We start from the raw sequence: 27,577 nt of genomic DNA, 5'->3' as shown, positions 1-27,577 counted from the left end.
GATGGGGCGGTAATTGGTCGGATTGGATTTGTCCTGCTTTTTGTGGACAGGACATACCCGTGCAGTTTTCCACATTGTCGGATAAATGCCAGTGCTATAGCTGTACTGGAACAGCTTGGCTAGAGGCACAGCTAGTTCTGGAGCACAAGTCTTCGGCACGACAGCTGGGATGTTGTCGGGGGTCCACAGCCTTTGCTGTATCCAGTGCGCTCAGCCGTTTCTTGATATCACGTGGAGTGAATCGAATTGGGTGAAGACTGGCTTCTGTGGTGGTGGGGACCTCAGGAGGAGGCCAATATGGATCATCCACTCAGCACTTCTGGCTGGAGATGGTTGCAAACGCTTCAGCTTTGTCTTTTGTTTTCATGTGCTGGGCTCCACCATCATTGAGGATGGGGATATTCATGGAGCCTCCTCCCGTTAGTTGTTTAATGGTCCACCACCATTCACGACTGGATGTGGCAGGACTGCAGAGTTTTGATCTGATCCGTTGATTGTGGGATCGCTTAGCCCTGTCTATAGCATGCTGCTTCCGCCTCACTCTAGAGACTCCAGCACATAATCTAGGCTAACATTCCAGTGCAGTACTGAGGGAGTGCTGCACTGTCGAAGGTGCCATCTTTTGGATGAGACATTAAACCCTCTCGGGTTTAAAAGATCTCATGGCACTATTTGAAGAGCAAAGGAGTTCTCCCCGGTATCCTGGCCAATATTTATCCTTAAAACACTATCTGATCATTTATCTTATTACTGTTTGTGGGAGCTTGCTGTGCGCAAATTGGCTGCCACGTTTCCTCCATTACAGCAGTGACTACACTTGACCACAAAGTTATAGTTTTAGAGAGGGGGTAAAAAGGGGCATTTTCATTATTCCCAGTGGATTACGATGGCAGCCTCTGAGTTGTGAAGAAAAGTCCAATGGCTAAAATATCGTAAACAAATAGCCGAAGTTACAAGAACAGCTTTTTTGGAGCACTCTGTAACATCAGTTACTCTTGATGTTTTCCAGTGGTCCGAGACTCCATTCCGGTATTCCCAGGCTCCCTTCTGAATCCTCCCAGGTCCCAGGGCAATCCTGATGCTGATAAATCAGTGTCCAATGTGATACTATTTAGTGTAACAGCACCGTTTGTACAAAACCTCCAATTCAGAAAGACTTGCATTTGCATTTCTATAGCGCCTTTCACAACCTCAAGACTCCCCAAAGCGCTTTACAGCCAATGAGGTACATTTGAAGTGTAGTCACTGTTGTAATGTAGGAAATGTGGCAACCAATTTGCACACAGCAAGCTCCCACAAACAGCAATGAGATAATGACCAGATAATCTATTTTATTTTAATGATGTTGGTTGAAAGATAAATATTGGGCAGGATACCTGGGAGAACTCCCCTACTTTTCTTCGAAATAGGGCCATGGGCTCTTGCATCCATCTGAGAGAGCAGACGGGGCCTCGGTTTAATGTCTCAACCGAAAGATGGCACCTCCAACAGTGCGGCACTCCCTCAGTACTGCACTGGAGTGTCGGCCTAGATTTTGTGCTCAAGTCCCTGGAGTGGGACTTGAACCCACGACCTTCTGACTCAGAGGTGAGAGGGCTACCCACTGACCCACGGCTGACACCATCACTAAGCAACGCCACAGGACACCAGCTAGCTAATCTTGTTTTTGCAACAGGAAAAGACTAGTTCAGCATTTATTTCTGAAAGATAGCTACATCTTTTAGGAAAACAAGAAATTAAATCAAGACAATTCAACTGGTAATAAAACATTATTGTTCTCCATGATATTATACCCTTGAGCATAGAAGATTGAGAGGTGATCTGATTGAGGTGTTTAAAATGATAAAAGGATTTGATAGGGTAGAGAGAGAAAAACTATTTCCTCTGGTGGGGGAATCCAGAACATAGGAACAGGAGTAGGCCATTCAGCCCCTCGAGCCTGTTCCATCATTCAATGAGATCATGTCTGATCTGCAACCTAACTCCATATACCCGCCTTTGGCCCATGTCCCTTAATAGCTTTATCAATTTCTGATTTAAAATTAATCTAGCATCAATTGCTGTTTGCGGAAGAGAGTTTCAAACTTCTACAACTCTTTGTGTGTAGAAGTGTTTCCTAATTTCACTCCTGAAAGATCTGGCTCTAATTTGTAGACTATGCCCCCAGTCCTAGAATCCCCAACCAGCGGAAATTGTTTCTCTCGATCTACCCTATCTGTTCCCCTTATTATCTTGAAAACTTCAATCAGCTCACCCCTTAACCTTCTAAATTCTAGGGAATACAACCCTAATTTGTGTAATCTCTCCTCGTAGCTTAATCCTTGGAGTCCAGGTATCATTCTGGTAAATCTACGCTGCACTCCCTCCAAGGCCAATATATCCTTCCTAAGGTGTGGTGCCCAGAACTGCTCACAGTGCTCCAGGTGTGGTCTAACCAGGGTTTTGTACAGCTGCAGCATAACTTCTACCCCCTTGTACTCTAGTCCTCTAGGTATAAAGGCCAGCAATCTATTAGCCTTTTTGATTATTTTCTGTATCTGTTCATGACATTTTAATGATCTATGTACATGGGCCCTCAAGTCTCTTTGGACCTCCACTGTTTTTAGCTTTTCAATATTTGGAAAGTACCCTGTTCTATCCGTTATAGGTCCAAAGTGGGTGACCTCCCATTTGCCTACATTGAAATCCATTTGCCACAGTTTTGCCCATTCACTTAATCTATCGCTATCCCTTTGTAATTTTCTGCTTTCATCTACAAGGCCGCCTATCTTTGTGTCATCGGCAAATTTGGCCATCATCTAAGTTGTTAATAAATATTGTGAATAGTTGAGACCCTAACACAGATCCCTGCGGGGCACCACTAGTCACATCCTGCCCATTAGAGTACCTGCCCATTATCTTCACTCTCTGTCTCCTGCCACTCAGCCAATTTCCTAACCAGGTCAATAATATGCCCTCAATTCCATGGACTTCTACCTTAGTTAACAGTCTCTTGTGTAGGACTTTATCAAATACCTTCTGGAAGTCCATATAAATAACATCCATAGACATTCCCCTGTCCACTACTTTAGTCACCTCTTCAAAAAATTCAATCAAGTTTGTCAGGCATGACCTACCTTTCACAAATCCATGCTGGCTCTCTCTGATCAACTGAAAATTTTCGAGGTGTTCACTCACCCTATCCTTAATTATAAACTCTAGCAATTTCCTGACAACAGATGTTAGGCTAACTGGCCTATAATTCCCTGGTTTCCCCCTCACCATTTTTAAATAGCGGCGTGACATGTGCAATTTTCCAATCTAAAGGAACAGTTAGTGAATCGAGAGAACTTTGGAATATTATAGTTGGGGCATCTGCAATGTGCTCACCTACTTCCTTTAAAACCCTGGGATGCAAACCATCTGGTCCTGGGGATTTGTCACTCTTTAGTGCCATTATTTTCTTCATTACTGTCATTTTACTTACATTAATTTTATTGAATCCATGTTCCTGATTTAGTTTCCTTGGAATTTCTGGCATGCTATCCTCTTCCTCTACTGTAAATACTGACGCAAAGTATTTATTCAACATGTCCGCCATTTCCTTATTATAATTGACAATATCACCGCTTTCAGTTTTTAAGGGGCCAACATTCTCCTGACCACCCTCTTTTTCCTAATACAATTGTAAAAATGTTGTGTTGATTTTGATATTCCTTGCAAGTTTACTTTCATACTCCCTTTTTGTAGCTCTTGCTATCTGTTTTGTGACCCTATGCTGTTTTTGTATCTTTCCCATTCACCAGGATCTGTGCTATTTTTTGTATTTTTGTATGCTTTTTCTTTTAGTTTTATGCTGTCCCTCACCTCTTCAGTCACCCAAGGCTTTTGTTGGCAAATAGAGCTCTTACCCCTCAGCTTGGCACCAACGACATAGGTAGGACTAAGAAAGAGGTTCTGCTGAGAGTTCCAGCAGCGAGGGACTAAATTAAAAAGCAGAACCACAAAGGTAATAATCTCTTATTACCTGAGCCATGAGCAAATTGGCATAGGATCAGGGAGATGAATGCGTGGCTCAAAGATTGGTGTGGGAGAAGTGGGTTTCGATTCGTGGGGCACTGGCACCAGTACTGGGGAAAGAGTGTAGGGGGTGGCGGGTGGCGTGTGTGCCCAGTCAGTTATGCCCCTGACTGCCTGTGAGCGGTTCGAATCGCTCCCACGCCCCTGGGTTCTAGACACCGAACTTGGGTACAGGCGGCGATACGGAAAGACTCGAGTAAACAGGTGATTCGGTGTAAGCAAACCAAGATTTTATTAAAACAGAAAACGAAAACACAGTCTTATGAGAAAATTACAGGTAGAGAAACAATTACAGGCATATAACACTATAACTATACTTATGCAGGGAATGGGGAACACACGGCACATCGAGGGAAAAACAACTACTTTAACAATCCCCTTATCCTTATCCCACCCCTATACCTAACTAGATTAAGCTATGAGGGGCCAGGAATTCATGCTCACCAATCCAAAGCAAAACCTGTTGTTTTAGCAATTGCGATTTTTGAGGTCTGGGCTGCTGTCCTTTGGGGTACTCCGTCGCCACGTGGTCTTGGAGCACGGTGCTTGAGCTGCTGCTGCGACACCCCTTCTCCTCAGCTACCGTCTTCGTCTCGTCGCGATGGGTTCTCCTCTTCTTCTCCCTCGGGCGGTCGTCGGCAGTAACGTTGCGTCAATGAGAAGATTAGCAGTCTTCACTGCTTAGATTTTACTACTCAAGCGTCAAACGCCAGTATATTCGTTATGGCGTGGACGCCTGCGTTTATTCGCAGTGTTCAACAAGATTCTTCCCTCCCAAGCGTCAGCTTATTTGCAGGGTTTGCCCAACTAACTTGGTCTCACTGTCTTCAGATATTTTCTTCCCCGAGCGTCAGCTTATAACTCTGCGCTCGGTTTTAATTAATACGTCTTCAGCTGCGGGCTGTTTTAAATGATTGTACCAATCTAAAATAAGTAGTTTTAGATGGCCGTTTATCGCACCTAATGGCCTGATGTCCGGGCTGTATTGTCATTAATGCATTTTAATCGGCCTGTCCAGCCTCGATGGCTTCCTTAAGCTGTTTCCGATTATTTATGCGGACGAACTAATGGTCTCATGTTTAGGCCTAACTGGGTTGATCTGTTCCAATTTGACAAATGCATATTCAAATGTTTGCTTAGCTGACTGGCCCTTCAAACACAAAAGTCCTTTTCACAGAAATGCATTTTAAGTTTCGATTTCCCAAAGCTGCTTGTTCTGAGCTGCAGAGTCCAGGCTTTTAAAATTTTACAGGCTTTTGGTCACGAGGTGCGGATGCCATCTTTGGGTGCCCTTTTTAAATTGTCCATATGGTCCCTTTTATTAATAACCTTGGGGAAATGTGGAAATTTTGCGAATCCTACAAGAGAGAGCTGTTCCATTGGGACGGACTACACCTGAACCATGCTGGGACCAGAGTCCTAGCGAATCAAATAACTAGGAAGGTAGATAGGGCTTTAAACTAAATAAAGTGGGGGGGGGGGGGTCCCGGTGGAGAGAAATCTAGAATGCTAAAGAGAAAAGCCAAGGAAGCAGTGGAGGAAAGTGATTGGGGTAAGGATAACCAGATTGTGTCAGGAAGGGACAGAGCATACAAACAAATAGGGTCCGGGTAAGAAAAAATGGGAAGACAAATAGGGCCATAGTACAAAAAATGTTAACATGTCGAAAAATGTTAAAAAGACAAATCTAAAGACACTGGGGTCGATTTTAGTTCAGGTGCGGGGAATTGGTGGGTTCCCCGAATTTAGTGATTCCGACACGATTGTAAATGGGTCAATGAGATTAATGCAAATTTAACACAATTGGCCAATTGATTTCCAGCGTGTGGGAAGCCTTGGCAATTGAGTACTTCCAGTCAGAAAGTCGCAGAATATGACGTCATCATTGCTGCTGCTTTTAAGGTTCACAGCAAGCCTTGCTTCCTCTGCAGGCTTCCAACCTTCAACATTAAGATGGCACAGGAGCCTGCAGGAGGAACGGCCAGTGGGAGGGCCAGATCTGTGCCCAAATTTGATGAGGCTTCACTACAGGCATTATTGGATAGTGTTAGGGCCCACAGGGAGGTCCTCTTCCCTTCTTCAGGGAGGAAGAGACCTCCCAGCCAGACCAAGGCTGTGTGGCTAGAGGTGGCAGGTCAAGTCAACTCCTTGGGGCTAACACGAAGAACGTGGTTGCAGTGCAGGAAAAGATTCCATGACCTCCTTCGCACTGGAAAAGTAAGTACTGTATGTTTCCATCACCCTTAATCTGTTCCCCATTGCCTTTCCTCACCAGCACTCAGCTTTAGCAATCTCTTCCTGCACATCCCACTAGACACTCACATCCATACACCCTTACCCATTCCCTCTCTCTCTATGCTCACATTCACAGAACTATGCCACCATGCAGCCCTCACACTCCCTCTCACTCTGATGCTTTGAACACAACTGACAGCACACAGGGGGGAGGGCCCTTGGTATTGCAACCTCACTCCATCTTTGTCTCCTAAGTACCTATGCTATGCAATCGCTGCACTCACTCCTTCATTCTCACTCAACCTCCACTTGTCTCCCTCATTGCAGGAAAAGAGAGCTCACAATAAGAGAGGGCGAGCCAGGACAGGAGGAGGGCTGCCCTCATTAGCCCAGCTCACCCCCTGGGAGGAAGGCGTCCTGGAGATTGCCGGGGCTGACCGAGATGTGGACGTTGGGGAAGGACAGGCAGGAGCATCCCCGCAAGCTGGTGACAGAATAGTTTTCCATCTCTCTCATTGACATTGCATGAGTCGCTGATAATGATTCTGAAGCTACATCATATGGACTTATGATCATCTGCAAAATGCAATGTGCATGTAACCTTGGCATCACATCTCTAACTTTTTCCTTGACTCTCCCACAGGACCATCGAGAGCCCACGGTGCAGGAGAAAGAGCCTGAGCAGCCAGACTCCTCAGAGGAATCTGCAACCTCTGAGGGCGCAGCGTCATCAGAAATAAGCGCACTCAGCACCAGCGCAGACACTCACACCTCGGTGGGACCTTCGGGACATAGAGTAGAGTTGTCACCTGGTGTATCACAGCTCACAAGTGAGCATCAGCAGATTGTGGAGACAGGGACAGCAGCGGAGAGTCCTCGTCGGAGGGCGCAGGACTCTGCCAGCTTGGCTCAGCTGCATGTCGGGCCTCTGCCTCTGGATCCATCCGTAAGATCAGAGGTGATGGAACTCCAGGCACAGATGCAGGAGTCTCTGGCAGGTTTTGTCTCTAGGGTCGCTGCGAGTGTGGAGCGAATGGAGGAGTCCATTGCGAACATGAGCAGAGCCTTTGTGGAGTCATTGGCACATGAACGCATCAACACGGAAAGGATGGCTACCTATGTGGAAATGATTGCTGCCTCCGTGGTAAGGCTGGCTACGGTAGAGGAGAGGAGGGCTATGGCCATGGAGGAGGTTAGTCGCCAGGGTATGGAAAACATGGTGAGTGTTCAGAATAGAATGACATCTCTTGAGGAGCGATGGGCATCTATTGAACAGAGAAACCAGACCTTCATGGAAGTCCTTCTGAGTAGGACTGCCATTGCAGATACGGGTCCCCATGGCCCCCCTGATGTGCAGCAAGCTGCTCTCAAGCCACTTGCAGGCACTGAGGGGGACCTGACCCATGAGAGGGAGGTTGGTGGCAGACCTCAAGGAAGTGGGGGCTCCTCTCCAAGCGCTCTCACTTCCATGGCACTGCAGAGCCCTCGGTCAGAGCCCCGCCGGAGTACACACCCAACGGAGATAGAGGTCTCAACCCCTGCACAGCTGCAGGAGCAGCAGAATGCTGGCGAGCCCTCACAGGCTCGCCATCCCAGAGGACGCCCGCCAAAGGTGTCGAGACAGGAGCAAGGGGCCTCCACATCTGCTGAAGCTACAGGGGAACCACTACGTAGGAGCATGCGTAAGAGGAAAATAAAACACAAATAGTCACAAGGGTAGTCACTTGGGTGAAATGCTGTGTATTTTGTGGAAATGCCATCAGTTGTGCGTTTTTCATAAATTCTGATGGCAACTTCTGCAGTTGTGGCGTGTGTCATTTCGTGAATGGGGCTGGAGGTCCTCTAATGCCAAGAGGGGAAGGAAAAAAAGTCGTCCCATGCTTCTGGTAGGTGCCTCAGCTGTGGAAGCGCTGAGTGAGGGTGGCGAGAGGGGTCTCGCAGGAGGTTACACTGGAGATGGGTGTCAGGCTCCAAACTTCCACAGCTGTGGCTATGCCTTCTAAAAGTTCCCCCAGACCTGAGACAACAAAGTCCTGCCACCTGCAAATGATGACTGATCAAATATCCTCTTTAATGTTGGACCTGCAGCTGATAGTCAGCAAGCCAATAGTGTTCACGCCAGGTTTCACAGGCGTGATCCCCACCAGGTGCGTTTTACGTGGGAAAAGGGTTAAACAGGCAAGGGCCTGTTAAACAGCACTGATTGGCCTTTATAATCCCATTTTAAGGGCCCTAGAGACCAGTCCCGCCTGTTGTAGGCGGGATTGATTCGTGTCAATCAGACACCTAGGTTAAAATGGCGTGATGGCGGGAACCAGGCGGGGGGGTCGTGACCCCTAGGTTTTGCGATTTTAACCCCCCGCACGTTTAAAAGCCCGCCTCACGGCCCAATGAAAATCGAGGCCACTATCTGAATGCACGAAGCATTCGCAATAAGGTAGACAAATTAACAGCGCAAATAGATGAAAACGGATACAATATAATTGCGATTACAGTCATGGCTGCAGGGTGACCAAGGCTGGGAGCTGAATATCCAAGGTTATTCGATATTTCGGAAGGACAGGCATAAAGGAAAAGGAAGTGGGGTGGCCTTGTTCGTAAAGAATGAAACCAGAGCAATAGTGAGAAAGGATATTGGCTCAGAAAATCAAGATGTAGAATCAGTCGGGTGGAGCTAAGAAGCACCAAGGGGCAGAAAACATTGGTGGGAGTTGTCTATAGGCCTTCAAGCAGTAGTGGTAATGTAGGGGACGGCATCAAACAGGAAATTAGAGATGCATGTAACAAGGATACTACAGTAATCATGGGTGACTTTAATCTACATATAGATTGGCCAAACCAAATTAGCAATAATACAGTGGAGGATGAATTCCTGGAGTGTGTACGAGATCGATTTTTAGACCAGTATGTAGAGGAGCCAACCAGAGAACAGGCTATCCTAGATTGGGTATTGTGCAATGAGAAGGGGTTAATTACTAATCTTGTTGTGCAGGGTCCTTTAGGGAAGAGTGACCATCACATAACATAGACATAGAAGATAGGAGCAGGAGTAGGCCATTTGGCCCTTCGAGCCTGCTCCGCCATTCAACGTGATCATGGCTGATCATCCAAATTCAGTACTCTGTCCCTGCTTTCTCCCCATACCCCTTGATCCCTTTAGCCTTAAGAAATATATCCAACTCCTTCTTGAATATATTTAATGAATTGGCCTCTACTGCCTTGTGTGGTAGAGAATTCCACAGGTTCACCACTCTCTGGGTGAAGAAATTCCTCATTTCTGTCCTAAATGGCTTACCCCTTATCGTTCGACTGTGACCCCTGGTTCTGGACTCCCCAACCATCGGGAACATCCTTCCTGCATCTAGTCTGTCCAGTCCTGTCAGAATTTTATAAGTTTCAATGAGATCCCCTCTCATTCTTCTAAACTCCAGCGAGTATAAGCCCAATCAACCCAATCTCTCCTCATACGTCATTCCTGCCATCCCAGGTATCAGCCTGGTGAATCTTCGCTGAACTCCTTCCATGGCAAGAACATCCTCAGATAAGGCGACCAAAACTGCACACAATACTCCAGATGTGGTCTCACCAAGGCCCTGTACAACTGCAGCAAGACATCCTTGTTCCTGTACTCAAACCCTCTCGCTATGAAGGCCAACATACCATTTGCCTTCTTAACCGCCTGCTGCACCTGCATGCTTACCTTCAGCAACTGGTGCACAAGGACACCCAGGTCTCGTTGCACTTCCCCTAGCACGTTTAATGAGTTGGTCACACCGCAGGTAAAGGCTGCACAGGCAGGAAGGGAATGGGTGACTGCCAGGCAGAGTAGTAGGCGCAGGCAGGTAGTGCAGGGGTCCCCTGTGGCAAACCGCTCTCAAACAGATACACCGTTTTGGATATTGTTGAGGGAGATGGCTTATCGGGGGGGGAAGACAGCAGCAGCCAACTTCCTGGCACCGTGGGTGGTTCTGCTGCACAGGACGGGAGGAAAAAGAGTGGGAGAGCTATAGTAATAGGGGATTCTATTGTAAGGGGAATAGATAGGCGTTTCTGCGGCCGCAAACGAGACTCCAGGATGGTGTGTTGCCTCCCTGGTGCAAGGGTCAAGGATGTCTCTGAGCGGCTGCAGAGCATGTTGGAAGGTGAGGGTGAACAGCCAGTTGTCGTGTATATAGGTACCAACGATATAGGTAAAAACCGGGATGAGGTCCTAAAAGCTGAATATAGGGAATTAGGAGGTAAATTAAAAAAATAGGACCTCAAAGGTAGTAATCTCAGGATGTAACTGGTAGAATAGATAAGGGAGAACCAGTGGATGTGGTGTATTTGGACTTTCGGAAGGCTTTCGATAAGGTCCCGCATAAGAGATTAGCGTGTAAAGTTAAGGCACATGGGATTGGGGGCAAGGTGCTGACTTGGATAGAGAACTGGTTGGCAGACAGGAAGCAAAGAGTTGGAATAAACGGGTCTTTTTCCGAGTGGCAGGCAGTGACTAGTGGGGTACTGCAGGGATTGGTCCTAGGACCCCAGCTATTCACAATATATATTAATGATCTAGACGAGGGAACTAGATGTAATGGCCTAGAAATTCAGTTTGGGGCGGCCAGCTCGCTCGCACCCAAAAGTTAGCGCTGGGCGGGGAGCCATTAGCGTTCGTCAGATACTCAGTTTTTGCGCCCCAATTCGGAACCGGGCGCTATTCCAGGGTGTGCCCGCCTCCGCTTGGGGCGCTGAAACTGAATTTCAGCGCTCTTGGCGCCGCTGCGCCAGCCGCTGCGGAGCGGCAGGCTGCGGTACTGCAGGCCTCCTCCTTCTCTTAAGGGGGAGCTGCCTGCAACGGGGAGATCGCCGCTGGATAGTGCCGGCAAATGAGCCCAGCACCTCGGAGAAGTGCCGGGTTCGCGGAAAGCATCCGGCAATGCTGCGGGGGGTGCGGGTGGAGGAGGCCGGGGAAGGAGGTGCGGGCAGGCGGCCGCCGAAAAAGCGGCCGGCCGCACCTCCACCTTTAAAGCGCCCCACTAAGGCTACAGTAGGGCCCCGTTTTCTGGTCGCTGTTTGCGGCCGCTGCGGAGGAGGCGGCCACAACTAAATATGGGGATCGGGCCAGATTCGGGGCGGAACCGGGGCACTGCGCACACCGATGACGTCATCGGTGCCGGCGCAGCGCTAATGGCTACCGCTGCCAATACCGCTGCACTGAATATCAGCGCAAACTCCTTTTTGGCACAGAAGCCCTCTTTAGGCGGTAACTGGCCGCAAAGCTGGCAGCGCCTTAATGAATTTCTAGGCCAATATCTCCAAGTTTGCAGTCAACACAAAGCTGGGTGGGCGTGTGTGCTGTGAGGAGGATGCCGAGAAACTCCAGTATGATTTGGACAGGTTGGGTGATTTGGCAGATGCAATATAATGTGGATAAATGCGAGGTTATCCACTTCGGTGGCAAAAACAGGAAGGCAGATTATTATCTGAATGGCAATAGATTGGGAAAAGGGGAAGTGCAACGAGACCTGGGTGTCCTTGTGCACCAGTCGCTGAAGATAAGCATGCAGATGCAGCAGGCGGTTAAGAAGGCAAATGGTATGTTGGCCTTCGTAGCGAGAGGGTTCGAGTACAGGAACAAGGATGTCTTGCTGCAATTGTACAGGGCCTTGGTGAGACCACACCTTGAGTATTGTGTGCAGTTTTGCTCACCTTATATGAAGAAGGATGTTCTTGCCATGGAGGGAGTGCAGCGAAGATTCACCAGACTGATACCTGGGATGGCAGGAATGACGTATGAGGAGAGATTGGGTCGATTGGGCTTATACTCGCTAGAGTTTAGAAGAATGAGAGGGGATCTCATTGAAACTTATAAAATTCTAACAGGACTAGACAGACTAGATGCAGGAAGGATGTTCCCGATGGCGGGGGAGACCAGAGCCAGGGGTCACAGTTTAAGGATAAGGGGTAAGCCATTTAGGACGAGATGAGGAGGAATTTCTTCACCCAGAGAGTGGTGAACCTGTGGAATTCTCTACCACAGAAGGTAGTTGAGACCAATTCATTAAATATATTCAAGAAGGCGTTAGATATATTTCTTAAGGCTAAAGGGATCAAGTGATATGGGGAGAAAGCAGGGACAGGGTACTGAATTTGGATGATCAGCCATGATCTCATTGAATGGCGGAGCAGGCTCAAGGGGCCGAATGGCCTACTCCTGCTCCTATCTTCTATGTTTCTCCCAATCTATTGCCATTCAGATAATCTGCCTTCCTGTTTTTGACACCAAAGTGGATAACCTTGCATTTATCCACGTTATATTGCATCTGCCATGCTTCTGCCCAATTACCCAACCTGTCCAAATCATCCTAGAGTTTCTCGGTATCCTCCTCACAGCACACACGCCCACCCAGCTTTGTGTCGTCTGCAAACTTGGAGATATTACATCTAGTTCCCTTGTCTACATCATTAATATATATTGTGAATAGCTGGGGTCCAAGGACTGATCCCTGCGGTACCCCACTAGTCACTGCCTGCCACTCGGAAAAAGACCCGTTTATTCCAACTCTTTGCTTTCTGTCTGCCAACCAGTTCTCTATCCAAGTCACATGATAGAATTCTTCATTGAGATGGAAAATGAAGTAGTCCAATCCAAAACTAGGGTCCTAAATCTAAACAAAGGAAACTACGTAGGTGTGAGGAGTGAGCTGGCTATGATAGATTGGGGAGCTTCATTAAAAGGCATGACGGTGGATAGGCAATGGCTAACATTTAAGGAACGAATGCATGAATTGCGACAGTGATACATTCCTTTCTGGCGTAAAAACACAAAAGGAAAAGCGGCCCAACCATGGCTAACAAAAGAAATTAAGGATAGTATTAGATCCAAAAAGGAGTCATATAAAGTTGCCAGAAAAAGTAGCAAGCCTGAGGATTGGGAGCAGTTTGGAATTCAGCAAAAAAGGACCAAGAGGGGAAAAATAGAGTATGAGAGTAAGCTTGCAAGGAACATAAAAGCGGATTGTAAAAGCTTCTACAAGTATGTAAAAAGAAAAAGATTAGTGAAGACAAATGTAGGTCCCTTAGTCAGAAATGGGAGAATTTATAATGTGGAACAAGGAAATGGCAGAGCAATTAAACAAATACTTTGGTTCTATCTTCATGGTAGAGGGCACAAATAACTTCCCAGAAATGCTAAGGAACCAAGGGTCTAGTGAGAAGGAGGAATTAAAGGAAATTAGTATTAGTAAAAAAATAGTGCTGGAGAAATTAATGGGACTCAAAGCTGATAAATCCCCAGGGCCTGATAATCTGCAGCCCAGAGTACTAAAAGAGGTAGCCATGGAAATAGTGGATGCATTGGTTGTCATCTTCCAAAATTCTATAGATTATGGAACAGTTCCTGCAGATTGGAGGGTGGCAAATGTTACCCCACTATTTAAAAAAGGAGAGAGAGAGCAAACAGGGAACTAACATCAGTAGTAGGGAAAATGCTATTATAAAGGATGTGATAACAGGACACTTAGAAACTATCAACGGGATTAAACAAAGTCAACATGGATTTATGAAAGGAAAATCGTGTTTGACAAACCTACCGGAGTTTTTTGAGAATGTAACTGGTAGAATAGATAAGGGAGAACCAGTGGATGTGGTGTATTTAGATTTTCAGACGACCTTTGATAAAGTCCCACATAAGAGGTTAGTGTGCAAAATTAAAGCACATGGGATTGGGGGTAATATACTGGCATGGATTGAAAATTGGTTAACGGACAGGAAAGAGAGTAGGAATAAATGGGTCTTTTTCAGGGTGGCAGGCGGTGACTAGTGGGGTACCACAGGGATCAGTTCTTGGGCCCCAGCTAGGTGGCATTGTGAGGAGGATGCAAAGAGGCTTCAAGGCGATTTAGACAAGTTGAGTGAGTGGGCAAATACATGGCAGATGCAGTATAACGTGGATAAATGTGAAGTTATCCACTTCGGTAGGAAAAACAAAGGCCGAGTATTTAAATGGTGATAGATTGGGAAATGTTGATGTACAAAGGGACCTGGGTGTCCTTGTACACCAGTCATTGAAAGCAAACATGCAGGTGCAGCAAACAGTTAGGAAGGCAAATGGTATGTTGGCCTTCATTGCAAGAGGATTTGAGTACAGGAGCAAGGATGTCTTACTACAGTTGTACAGGGCCTTGGTGAGACCACACCTGGAGTACTGTGTGCAGATTTGGTCTCCTTACCTAAGAAAGGATATACTTGCCATTGAGGGAGTGCAGCGAATGTTCACCAGACTGATTCCTGGGATGGCAGGATTGTCGTATGAGGAGAGATTGGGTCGACTAGGTCTGAATTCACTAGAGTTTAGAAGAATGAGAGGGGATCTCATTGAAACGTATAAAATTCTGACGGGGCTAGACAGACTGGATGCAGGGAGGATGTTTCCCCTGGCTGGGGGGTCTAGAACGAGGGGTCACAGTCTCAGGATACGGGGCAGGACATTTAGGACTGAGACTTAAAGGTATGAAGGTGGACATACAATGCCTAACATTCAAGGAAATAATGCATGATTTGCAACAAACATATATTCCTCTAGGGCATAAAACCCAAAAGGAAAAGTGATCCAACCATGGCTAACAAAAGAAATTAAAGCTAGTATTAAGTTAAAGTTGCCAGAAAAAGCGGTCAGCCTGAGGATTGGGATCTTTTTAGAAATCAGCAAAGGGGGACCAAAAAATTGATAAAGAAAGGGAAAATGGAATATGAGCACAAACTAGCGAAAGATATAAAAACGGATTGTAAAAGCTTCTATAGGTATGTGAAAAGGAAAAGACTGGCAAAGGTAAATGTAGGTCCTTTACAGTCAGAGACGGGAGAATTTATAATGGGGAATGAGGAAATGGCAGAGAAATTAAATAAATACTTTGTTTCTGTCTTCACGGAGGAAGACACAAAAAACCTCCCAGAAATACGAGAAAACCAAGGGTGTGGTGAGAATGAGGAACTTAAAGAAATTATTATTAGTAAAAAAAAATAGTACCAGCAAAATTAATGGGTCTAAAAGTCGATAAATCCCAAGGACCGGATGACCTACATCCTAGGGTTTTGAAAGAGGTGGTCATTGGGATAGTGGACGCATTGGTTGTCATCTTCCAAAATTCTATAGATGTAAGAAGTCACACAACACCAGGTCATAGTCCAACAGCTTTATTTGAAATCACAAGCTTTCGGAGCGCTGCTCCTTCTTCAGGTGAAGTGGAGAAATGCATAAAGACACAGCTTATATAGTCAGAGAATCATGTCATGTTTACAAGTAACCTTTCCAACTGCCATTTATCACACCTCGGCAGAGAGATAATCACAGCAGTCAAAGGTGTGAATGGTGTCCAAACAGGTCAGTCAGGGAAACATTACATCAAAGAACAATGAGGTGGGGTCACAAGGGGTCAAATATTGCAGATGCTGGGGTCTGTATGAAAAACAAAAAAACAGACAAAAAACTTTTTTTGGCTGGAAATCACAGCAGGTCCGGCCGCATCTGTGTAGAGAGAACAAGCCAATGTCGACTCGAGTCTAGATGACCCTGCATCAGGTGGGGTTACATGTAGCGTGACATGAACCCAAGATCTCGGTTGAGGCCGTCCTCATGGGTGCGGAACTTGGCTATCAGTTTCTGCTCGACGATTTTGCGTTGTCGTGTGTCTCGAAGGCCACCTTGGAGAATGCTTACCCGAAGATCGGAGGCTGAATGTCCTTGACTGCTGAAGTGTTCCCCGACTGGGAGGGAACACTCCTGCCTGGTGATTGTTGCGCGGTGTCCGTTCATCCGTTGTCGCAGTGTCTGCATGGTCTCGCCGATGTACCATGCTCCGGGGCATCCTTTCCTGCAACGTATGAGGTAGACAACGTTGGCCGAGTCACATGAGTATGTACCATGTACCTGGTGGGTGGTGTCCTCACGTGTGATGATGGTATCTGTGTTGATGATCTGGCATGTCTTGCAGAGGTTGCTGTGGCAGGGTTGTGTGGTGTCGTGGTCGCTGTTCTCCTGAAAGCTGGGTAATTTGCTGCGAACGATGGTCTGTTTGAGGTTAGGCGGCTGTTTGAAAGTGAGTAGTGGAGGCGTGGGGATGGCCTTAGCGAGGTGTTCGTCGTCATCGATGACATGTTGAAGGCTGCGAAGAACATGGCGTAGTTTCTCCGCTCCGGGGAAGTACTGGACGACGAAGGGTACTCTGTTGGTTGTGTCCCGTGTTTGTCTTCTGAGGAGGTCTATGCGATTTTTCGCTGTGGCCCGTCGGAACTGTCGATCGACGAGTCGAGCGTCATATCCTGTTCTTACAAGGGCGTCTTTCAGTGTCTGTAGGTGTCCATCGCGTTCCTCCTCGTCTGAGCAGATCCTGTGTATTCGCAGGGCTTGTCCATAGGGGATGGCTTCTTTAACGTGGTTAGGGTGGAAGCTGGAGAAGTGAAGCATCGTGAGGTTGTCCGTGGGCTTGCGGTAGAGTGAAGTGCTGAGGTGTCCGTCTTTGATGGAGATTCGTGTGTCCAGGAATGAGACTGATTCTGAGGAGTAGTCCATGGTGAGTTTGATGGTGGGATGGAACTTGTTGATGTTATCGTGTAGTCTTTTCAGTGATTCTTCGCCGTGGGTCCATAGGAAGAAAATGGCGTCGATGTATCTGGTGTATAGCGTTGGTTGGAGATCCTGTGCAGTGAAGAAGTTTTGCTCGAACTTGTGCATGAAGATGTTTGTGTATTGGGGTGCGAATTTGGTCCCCATGGCTGTTCCGTGTGTTTGGGTAAAGAACTGGTTGTCGAAGGTGAAGACATTGTGGTCAAGGTGGCCTTCGAGACACACGACAACGCAAAATCGTCGAGCAGAAACTGATAGCCAAGTTCCGCACCCATGAGGACGGCCTCAACCGAGATCTTGGGTTCATGTCACGCTACATGTAACCCCACCTGATGCAGGGTCATCCAGACTCGAGTCGACATTGGATTGTTCTCTCTACACAGATGCAGCCGGACCTGCTGTGATTTGCAGCCAAAAAAAATGTTTTTTGTCTTTTTTTGTTTTTCATACAGACCCCAGCATCTGCAATATTTGACCCCTTGTGACCCCACCTCATTGTTCTTTGATGTAATGTTTCCCTGACTGACCTGTTTGGACACCATTCACACCTTTGACTGCTGTGATTATCTCTCTGCCGAGGTGTGATAAATGGCAGTTGGAAAGGTTACCTGTAAACATCTGACATGATTCTCTGACTATATAAGCTGTGTCTTTATGCATTTCTCCACTTCACCTGAAGAAGGAGCAGCGCTCCGAAAGCTTGTGATTTCAAATAAAGCTGTTGGACTATAACCTGGTGTTGTGTGACTTCTTACATTTGTCCACCCCAGTCCAACTCCGGCATCTCCACACCAAAATTCTATAGATTCTGGAACGGTTCCTGCAGATTGGAAGATAGCAAATGTAACCCTGCTATTTAAGAAAGGAGGGAGAGAGAAAACTGGGAACTACAGAACTGTTAGCCTCACATCAGTAGTTGGGAAAATGCTGGAATCTATTGTAAAGGATGCAATAACTGGGCACTTTGACTCTGCCCAATCTCACTATTAGTTTCTATGTGGATTTATGAAAGGGAAGTCCTGTTTGACAAACCTATTGGAGTTCTTTGAGGATGTAACTAGTGGAGTAGACAAAGGGGAACCGGTAGATGTGGTGTATTTGGATTTTCGGAAGGCCTCCGATAAGGTCCCACACAAGAGGTTGGTAAACAAAATTAGGGCACATGGAAATGGGGGTAATATACTAGCATGGATTGAGAATTGGTTAACAGACAGAAAACAAAGAGTAGGGATAGACTGGTCTTTTTCAGGATGGCAGGCTGACTAGTGGGGTACCGCAACGATCAGTGCTTGGACCCCAGCTATTCACAATCTATATCAATGATTTGGATGAGGGGACTAAATGTAACATTTCCAAATTTGCTGATGATACAAAGCTAGGTGGCAGTGTCAGTTGCAAAGAGGATGTGAAGAGGCTTCAAGGGGATCTCGACAGGCTCAGTGAGTGGGTGAGAACATGGCAGATGGAATATAATGTGGATAAATGTGAAGTTATCCACTTTGGTAGAAAAAACAAAGGCAGAGTATTTCCTAAATGAAAGATTGGGGAATGCAGATGCTCAAAGGGACCTGGGTGTCCTTGTACAGGAGTCATTGAAAGTGAATGTGCAGGTGCAGCAAGCCATTAGGAAGGCAAATGGTATGCTGGCCTTCATTACAAGAGGATTTGAGTACAGGAGTAAAGAAGTCTTACTCCAATTATATAGGGCCTTGGTGAGACCACACCTGGAGTACTGTGTACAATTTTGGTCTCCTTACCTAAGGAAGGATATACTTGCCATAGAGGGAGTGCAACGAAGGTTCACGAGATTGCTTCCTGGGATGGCGGGACTGTCGTATGAGAAGAGATTGAGTAAACTAGGCCTGTATTCTCTTGAATTCAGAAGAATGAGAGGGGATCTCATTGAAGCATACAAAATAATTACAGGGCTTGATAGGGTGGCTGCTGGGAGAATGTTTCCCTTGGCTGGGGAGTCTAGAACCAGGTGCCACAGCCTCAGGATAAAGGGTAGGCCATTCAGGACTGAGATGAGAAGAAATTTCTTCACACAGAGGGTGGTGAATCTTTGGAATTCTCTACCCCAGAGGGCTGTGGAGGCTCAGTAATTGGGTATATTCAAAACAGAAATCGATAGATTTCTGACTTGTAAAGGCATCAAGGGATATGGCGACAGGGCCGGTGAATGAAGTTGAGGCAGAAGATCAGCCCTGATCTCATTGAATGGCGGAGCAGGCTCGAAGGGCCGAATGGCCTACTACTGCTCCTATTTCTTATGTTCTTATGAGAAATTTCTTCACTCAGAGGGTGGTGAACATGTGAAATTCTCTACCACAGACAGCTGTGGAGGCCAAGTCACTGAATATATTTAAGAAGGAGATAAATAGATTTCTAGAGGCAAAGGACGTCAAGGGGTATGGGGAGAGAGCGGGAATATGGTACAGGAAACTTTTTTATCCGGGACCGGCGTCGTGTCGGTTGATCAAAAAGTCCGGATTACAGAGAGGTATACTTACCAAGGTACAAGAGCCCCGTACACGGCCACAGATGCAGGAGCCCCGGTTACACGGCACTTGTGCAGGAGTCCCGGTTACCCGGCCACAGATCCAGGAGTCCCTGTTGCACGGCCACTACTATATAGTAAAACTTCGCTGAACCTACTCCTGAATTTTGCCGGTTAAGAGAGGTTTCCGGATATTTAGGTGCCGGTTAAAAGAGAGTTTCCTGTATTGAGATAGAGGAAACACCATGATCATATTGAATGACGGAGCAGGCTCGAAGGGCCGAATGGCCTACTCCTGCTCCTATTTTTCTATGTTAGGTTTAAACTGGTTCTGTATCACAAATTCTTTTTTGAACACCTCCCACTGATGATCTGTTGTTTTACCCATTAACAGATTTTCCCAGTTTACCATGGACAGTCTGTGTCTCATCCCTTTGAAGTCGATTTACCCAAATCTAGAATCTTAGTAGCTGTTTCGCGTTTCTCCCTTTCAAACGCTATGTTGAACTCTGATCATGTTATGATCACTATTGGATAAATGTGCACACACAGTTAGGCTGTTAACTAAATCTGGCTCATTACTCTACTAAATCTAATATGGCTTGCCCCCTTGTTGCCTCTAGGACATACTGTTGTAGAAAACTATCCTGGACACACAAGAAATTCACTACCTTTCTGACAGGTGCTAGTCTGCTTATCCTGACCTATATGAAAGTTAAAATCTCCCATTAAAACCAGTCTGCCTTTGCTACACGCTTGTCTAATCTCTGCATTTATACAATCTCGCACTTCACAGCTGCTATCAGGGTGCCTATATACAACTCCCACTACAGTCTTAAATCCTTTCCTATTTCTTAATTCTACCCATAAAGTCTCCACTGCCTGCTTACCTCTTGTTGTATCCTCTCACCATTGAAGTGATTTCATCCTTAATCACTAAGGCTACTCCTCGCTCTCTGTCATTTTCCCTATCTTTCCTGTAGACCTTATAACCTGGTATCTTTAGTTCCCAGTCCTGACTATCTTGCAGCCATGTCTCAGGACATAATCTTAAAATTAGATCTAGGCAATTTAGGAAGGAAATCAGGAAGCACTTTTTCACACAAAGGAAATCTGGAATTCTCTCCCCAAAAGGCTGTGGCTGCTGGGTGTCGATTAGAGCTTTTCAGACTGAAATCAATAGATTTTTGTTGGGTAGTGGTATCGAGGGATATGACGCAACGGCGGGTAAATGCAGTTGAGGTACAGATCAGCCATGACCTAATTAAATGGTGGAGCAGGTTCAAGGGGCTGAATCGCCGCCTCCTGTCTCTATGTTCCTATAAAATATTGCCCTCACCCTTTCTGTACCCTATTCCTGCTTTAGGACAATTCTACCTCTAGCCTGAGGCCATTTTGAAGGTCCCTCTCTCTGAAGGGAGCACACTAACAGGCAGTCCTGTCCTTAAAACTATTATTGCTCTTCATGATTCCATTGGACTAGAACTTCATGATTTTTGCTCTTTAAATTCCTGTCTTACTACATATAAAATATATAAAGGCTGACTGAGACACCAATAGGTGTGTGAAATTCTCCCTTTACAATGTTTAGTATAATATCACTGCAATAGAATACAGTCTTCCTATAACTCCAGTACACAATAAGTAAGACTAGAAAGAAACTACATTTCTATAGCACTTTTCAGGACCTCAGGACATCCTAAAGCACTTTACAGCCAATGTAGTATTTGTAAAGCGTAGTCACTGTTGTAATGTAGGAAACGCGGCAGCCAATTTGCCCACAAACAGCAATGAGATTAATAACCAGATAATCTGTTTGTAGTGATTTTGGTTGAGGGATAAATATTGGCCAGGACACTGGGGATAATTCCCTTGATCTTGGAATAGTGCTGTGAGGTCTTTTACATTCATCGTTATAGAGCAGATGTGGCCTCGGTTTAACGTTTCATCTGAAAGATGGCACCCCTGATAGTGCAGCACTCCCTCAGTACAGAACTGAAGTGTCGGTCTGGATTATGTGCTCAAGTCTCTGGAGTGGGACTTGAACCCAGAGTTGAGAGCGTTACCACTGAGCTATGGCCTGACACCTAAACACTGCCTGATGTAAAGAGACTACTGAGTGCTCGGTTTGAGTATAAAACAAGGCTTTAATCAACTTTCAAAACCATGAGATTCTAGTTACATCACTAGTTCCTGGTTACAGAAACATCCTGAGCAAGCTGGGCCCATGCCCAAGTATTTATACTCCATGGACGGCGCCACCAGCTGGCCGCCCAGTGTCATGAGTCATGATAAGATTCATGACATCCTTCCCGCCTGAAAGTTTTGGAAGTCCAACGACTTCCTTCTAGTGGATTAGGCGGACCACGAATAGGTGCAGTCTTTTAGATCTTCGCTTGTGGCTGGAAGGCACGTCTCCTTGGGCCGTGTCATGGTCCCTGGGCCGCTTGGTCCGTATTGGTAGATCAACGGGGCCTGTGTCGCCTTGATCGACCCGCGGAAGACTGGGGAAGAGCGTGACTCTGGGTGCAGGTCCCCACTTGCGCAGAGCTGGCGTCATCTTGGTAGCCAGGGATTGACCGGCGTCCTGCTTCGGGTGGCCATCCCCTGGGAAGTGCTCGGCTCCCCGAGTTGTTCCGGTGGAGTAGCCAGCAGATCCCTTGATGTCCCAGGTAGGGCATCATCCTCAAAGGAGCGCAGAGCATCGGCATCATTACCATGGGTTCCTCTACCAGTTGGGTCCGTGGGACTGGTTGGACAGGGAGCTAGATCTCTGAGTGAAACGGTGGACTCCCGGCCATCAGGGTACCGCACGTGCGCGTATGTGGGATTAACGTCCGTTCGTTCCACCTCATCGATGTGGGGATCGTTTTTGGAAGATCGGACGAATCTTCAGAGCAACACGGGGCCGGGAGCTGCCAACCATGACGGTAGGGACGTCCCATGAGTGGAGCGACGCTGGAACTTGAAGAATCGCTCGTGAGGAGTGACATTGGTGGACGTGGAAAGAAGAGACCTGATAGAATGCAACACGTCAGGGAGCATAGTTTCCCACTGCTGGTCTGATGGGTTGCGTGGCCTCAGTGCAAGACGAACAGCATTCCAAATTATAGCGTTGTATCTCTCAACCTGTCTGTTACCGATGGGATGATATGGTGTCGTTTTACTGGTGATTCCCTGTTGGGAAAGATAACTTTTGAGTTCGCTTGACATGAAGCCAGGGACCCCGATCAGAGTGGATGAAATTGGCCGTACCACAAAGGGAAAAGACTTGATCGAAGCATTTGATCACTGTGGAAGTAAGCATATTGGGACAGGGGACAGCAAAGGGAAAGCGTGAATACTCGTCCACCATAGTAAGTAAGTAGGTGTTTCGCGTTGAGGAAGGCAATGGCCCTTTAAAGTCAATGCTGAGTCGCTGCATAGCGTATATGAGCGAGCCATCCGCTGGACGGAAGAATTGCGGTTTTAATTCCGCACAGATTCTACAGGTAGAGCAAGTTCTTTTCACATCTTCCGTAGAAAATGGGAGATTTTTAGATCGCGCAAAGTGCAACATACGGGTAACGCCAGGATGGCATAAGTCAGTATGAAGATCCGCTAGAGTCGAAGTTGACAGAAGAGCAGAATGCACGTGTGAGGGTATCCGGGGCCACATTCTCTTTGCTGGGTCGATAATGTATGGTGTAGCCAAAGGCGGCCAATTCCATCCTCCAGAGTTGTATTTTGTTATTCTTGATCTTAGTGCGTTTCCGGTTATCCAGCATAAAGGCCATGGAGCGCTGATCGATTATAAGCGTGAAATGGCGACGAGTGAGAAAATGACTCCATTTACGTTCTGCTTCGATGATGGCTGTAGCCTCCTTGACAGGAGGATAATGGAGCTCGCTACCCTGCAAAGTTCTGGACAGAAATGCAACGGTCGACCACCTTGATTCAAGGTAGCCGAGATCGCCACCTCCGATGCATCGCACTCGACCACGAAAGGAAGATTTTCCTTGATGGAATGAAGCGTGGCTTTTTCCAGTTGTCGCTTGAGGAGGTTGTAAGCTGAAATAGCCGTTGCCTCCAACGGAAATTACTTCGCGTGAAGCAGGGGCTGGATCTTGTCGGAGAAGTGGGGTATCCACTTCGCATAATATGCAAACATGCCGAGTGCCCGACGAAGAGAGCCGAGATTCGTAGGGGGAGGGAGCTCCTGAAGCAGACAAAGTCGCTCCGGATCTGGTTTGAGGACACCGTTGCCCACCCAGTAGCCAAGGATGTTGACTGATGGTACTGATTTCACAGATTTGGACTCATTTAAGGTTAAGTTGCAACAACGGAGAACGTCAAAAAATTTCTGGAGGCTAGCATCATGCTCCTTCTGGTCATGACCAGCAATGGTGATATTATCCAGATATGAAAAAGTGTCTGTTAAGTTCTCCTGTTTGACTAGGCTATCCATTGCCTGTTGGAAGATGGCCACCTCATTGGTGACACCAATTGGAAGGCGACAAAACTGATAAAGCCGACCATTGGCCTCAAAGGCCGTATACTTTTTGTCAGAGTCCTTTAACGGTACTTGATGGTATGCGCTCTTTAAATCAAAAGTTGAAAATACCTTGTAGTTGGCAAGGTTATTGACCATGTCATCGATGCGTGATAGTGGGTAGGCATCCAGGTCGGTATACTGGTTAATAGTTTGCGAGTAATCGATGCAGAGACGTTTCTTGTGTTGCTTCAGAGAATTTTTAACAACGACGACTTGAGCCCGCCAGGAAGATGAACATGGCTCAATGATACCGTCAGCTAGAAGGTGAGCGATTTCTGCCTCGATAAAGGATCGATCGTCTTGGCTGAAACATCGTGATTTAGTGACTATGGGCTTACATCGGGGGGAAAGATTGGAAAACAAGGAGGGCTCGTCGAGCGAAGCCGCCAAAAGCGCACAAAACGGTACTTTGGAAATAGTAAGCTCCGGCTTTGGCCCTCCAAACTCGAAAGTGAGTCTTTTGTGTTGTTTCTGGAAATCCTGTCCCAGGAGCACATCACTGCATAGGCTTTTAAGCACCCCGAGCCGGGTGGAGAAATAAGTGCAGCCATTGAGAATAAGGTCGACAAGACAAAAGCCGGAAGAGTTGGTGGTCAGTGCCATCAGAGCCATTGCAATTTCCCTGTCCGAGGGGTAAATACGCAGTTTTAACTTACTGACAGCCCGCTCACTAATGAAGCTGTCAGCTGCATGAGTCGCTTAGTGGACTCAAAATGTGTCCATTTACAGAAACCTTCGTGGCTGCATGGGACAGACTTTGGGGAAAAACAGCTGTGATAGGAGATGGGGCAGTTTTACCCTTGACAGCTGTAACCTTAGTCATGGTTCTTGGGGGAGGAGCAGTTTTATAGATTGCAGCTGTAACCTTAGTAGTGGCTCTTGGGGGAGGAGCAGTTTTATAGATAGTAGCTGCAAAACTAACGGGCTCTCGACCGGCATACCTTAGAAAAGTGACCTTTCTTACTGCAATGATTACAGACTGCGTTACGAGCAGGACAAAATTTCCTATAGTGGAATCACCTCCACAGAAGAAACACTTCCTTCCAGATTGCCAAGATGCCGCTAGGGCAGGGTCGTCATCAGTGAAGGCTTCTAGGGCAGGGTTGTCATCAGCTAGGTTAGAGTCATCATCAGTGAGGGCTTCCGCCCGAGACCTATCGAAGGAGTCATTAAAAGTGATAGCAGCAGCCTGTGCATGTGGTAAAAGATAGGTATCTGCATTCCTCTTTGCTAATTCCAGGGAACATGCCTGGTCGTAGGCAGCCTGTAACTCGAGGGTTTTATTCTCCAACAGACGCTGGCATATGAAGGGAGACGCAATCCCATTAATAAAGGAATCACATTAACTCCTCCTGGTACTGCTCAGCTGTGACAGCTTTAAGATTACAATCCTTGCTGAGCCTGCGAAGCTTTTGAAGGAATTCATTAAGTGATTCCCCGGGTTGTTGTCGAGTTGTGGCTAGTAGATGCCGAGCAAAAATTTTGTTTGGGACCTTAACATATAATCGCTGTAATATTAGGATAGCGGAGTCATAGTCTACGCAGTCTTCGATATAGTCAAACACATGAGGAGATACATAATTGGCAAGTATCTCTAATTTATCAGGAACATTCTCACCACATACCCTGAGGAAGTTGCTGAAGGTACGATACCAGTGTTTCCATACCTTAGCAGTTGTAGGTGAATTCGGGTCCAGGTCAAGACAGGCGGGTCTGAGTAGTTTGTCCATGATGGATTGATTACTATGTCGGAGTTCCCTTCTGCAGTTGAAGTCGTAGCTGGCTGTTCCCGGAATCACTCAGAGCGTGGAGCCGATACACAGTTGATTAAATTGATGTAAAAAGACTACTGAGTGCTCGGTTTGAGTATAAAACAAGGCTTTAATCAACGGTTTCACAACCATAAGATTCTAGTTATAATCACTAGTTCCTGGTTACAGAAACATCCTGAGCAAGCTGGGCCCACGCCCGAGTATTTATACTCCTTGGACGGCGCCACCAGCTGGCCGCCCAGTGTTACTTCATGAGTCATGATAAGATTTATGACACTGACAATTAGCAAATTATACTTGCAACATTTGATATCGGAGTTGATGGGGAGGGAGGGACTGCATGTCATGGTGGGATACGACAATGCACATTGACTTCAAACAATGTGTGGAGCAACTTGAAGGGACCAAAGTTTATTCTCTCTGCTGGATATGAAAAAATTGAGTTGAGAAGCTTCCACTCCAGGTCTGGCAGGAGGGATCCCACAGTACAATGCTGCTGTCACAATATGGCTCAAATTAGGGCTAATATTTTCAGTTTGACTCCTGGAGTTGGTAAGGACAGCCACCTGTACAGTAGCAAGTGCCCTCCAAACTCAAGCTTTAAGGTATGTTCCAGCAGAATAGATTGACCTTCACTGTGCACCTGCCCATCCTGTACCTGAGCTTGGTGGGTGGCCAATCAGGTGTATTTCCTTTGTCGTGATCCCGCACATTGAGGACAACAAAGGTTCTAAGAGAATATTTCCCATCTAATTGCACATGTTATGTAAGGAATTTCATCTCGGAAACCTTCATGGCATTGTCACCTGTGTGGGCAGAATATTTTTTGTTTGTCCTCTGATCCATTAAATTATTGGAGAAGACCGCTTCTGCTCTGTATAGTGTAAATATTTATGAATTTGTTTCAGTTAATTGCAATAAATGACTTTAAACCAACTATTCAGGCCCTGTAAAAGATTTGTACTCCATTATCAGATCCCCTTCACGTACAGGAGTTTATCCATGAATCGGCTGTAAGTGCAGGTATGAATGGCCTCCTCCTATGCTGTATGGTTCTAGTTACCTGGTCCTTTACGAATAAACGTGATCAATTTTAAATTACCCTCATGGAACTTCTGCCACAGTCTCACAGATTAAATGGAGTAAAGTACATTAAATAACACTCATTCTCCACTGTTCAGCTGCAGTTTAATTTGGCCCATGTTGGTGTCTCTTGGAAAACTCTATTTGCAGGCCAACAATTTCCAATTAATTAGTGAGCTTAACTACAGCAACCAGCTACATGACTAGTTAACATTGTTAAAAATGACTGATTAAATCATATAGTACAATCAAAAGCAGCCTTTGAGGATCCAATGAGGTTTGTCATGATTTTTTACAATTGGCCATTTACCTTTTGTCTCCCCGCAGCCTCACTGTGGTTAGAATCTTGTTTGCTTGACCATAAGTTTTTTGAAATATGAAAGTAACACTTAATGACGTATAATTTGATTGAATTATGTTAATTATGCACACAGACAAAATCCAAAACTTGTGTCTTAGAGCAGTGGTGACCAATGAGACACCCCTCCCTTTGTCAGTAATGTCAGCTGAAAGTCAAAGGTTGCAAATCATCATGCAAGTGACTAATGGGTTATGTTACCCTACAGGATATTTAAAATACAATGCTTGAAGAAGCAGGTTCAGCACTATGATGATGCCATTGTTAAAGCGAACAAAGCAATCGCCGATGTGCAGTTTATAGTCAGGATGTTCTCCTGGGGAACGACTACAGGTGAAACTGAGGTAAACACTGCTTTTTCAATCCTTCCATATCATTTTCATTACAAACACTGAATAAGAATGTTAATGGCACATTTCTTCTTAGCTGA

The 27,577-nt window shown here is 46.3% G+C and overlaps 1 protein-coding gene across 2 annotated transcripts in view; it reads left to right on the top strand.

The window, feature by feature from the left end:
- LOC147105481 (coiled-coil domain-containing protein 38-like) overlaps nt 1-27,577 on the top strand; it is a 115,103-nt gene that overhangs the window by 76,217 nt on the left and 11,309 nt on the right. For both annotated transcript variants that reach the window (XM_086009879.1, XM_086009880.1), the window contains one exon: nt 27,356-27,491. In XM_086009879.1, coding sequence (XP_085866005.1) covers nt 27,356-27,491 — 136 coding nt within the window. The remainder of the gene's footprint in view (nt 1-27,355; nt 27,492-27,577) is intronic.

This window comes from Somniosus microcephalus, chromosome 17 (assembly GCF_052327205.1).
Source record: "Somniosus microcephalus isolate GS21.2 chromosome 17, FLI_Smic_1.0, whole genome shotgun sequence".
In the NCBI taxonomy this organism is placed as follows: Eukaryota; Metazoa; Chordata; class Chondrichthyes; order Squaliformes; family Somniosidae; genus Somniosus; species Somniosus microcephalus.
Note: the sequence above shows the minus strand (reverse complement) of the source record. Positions and strands in the feature narration are given on the sequence as shown.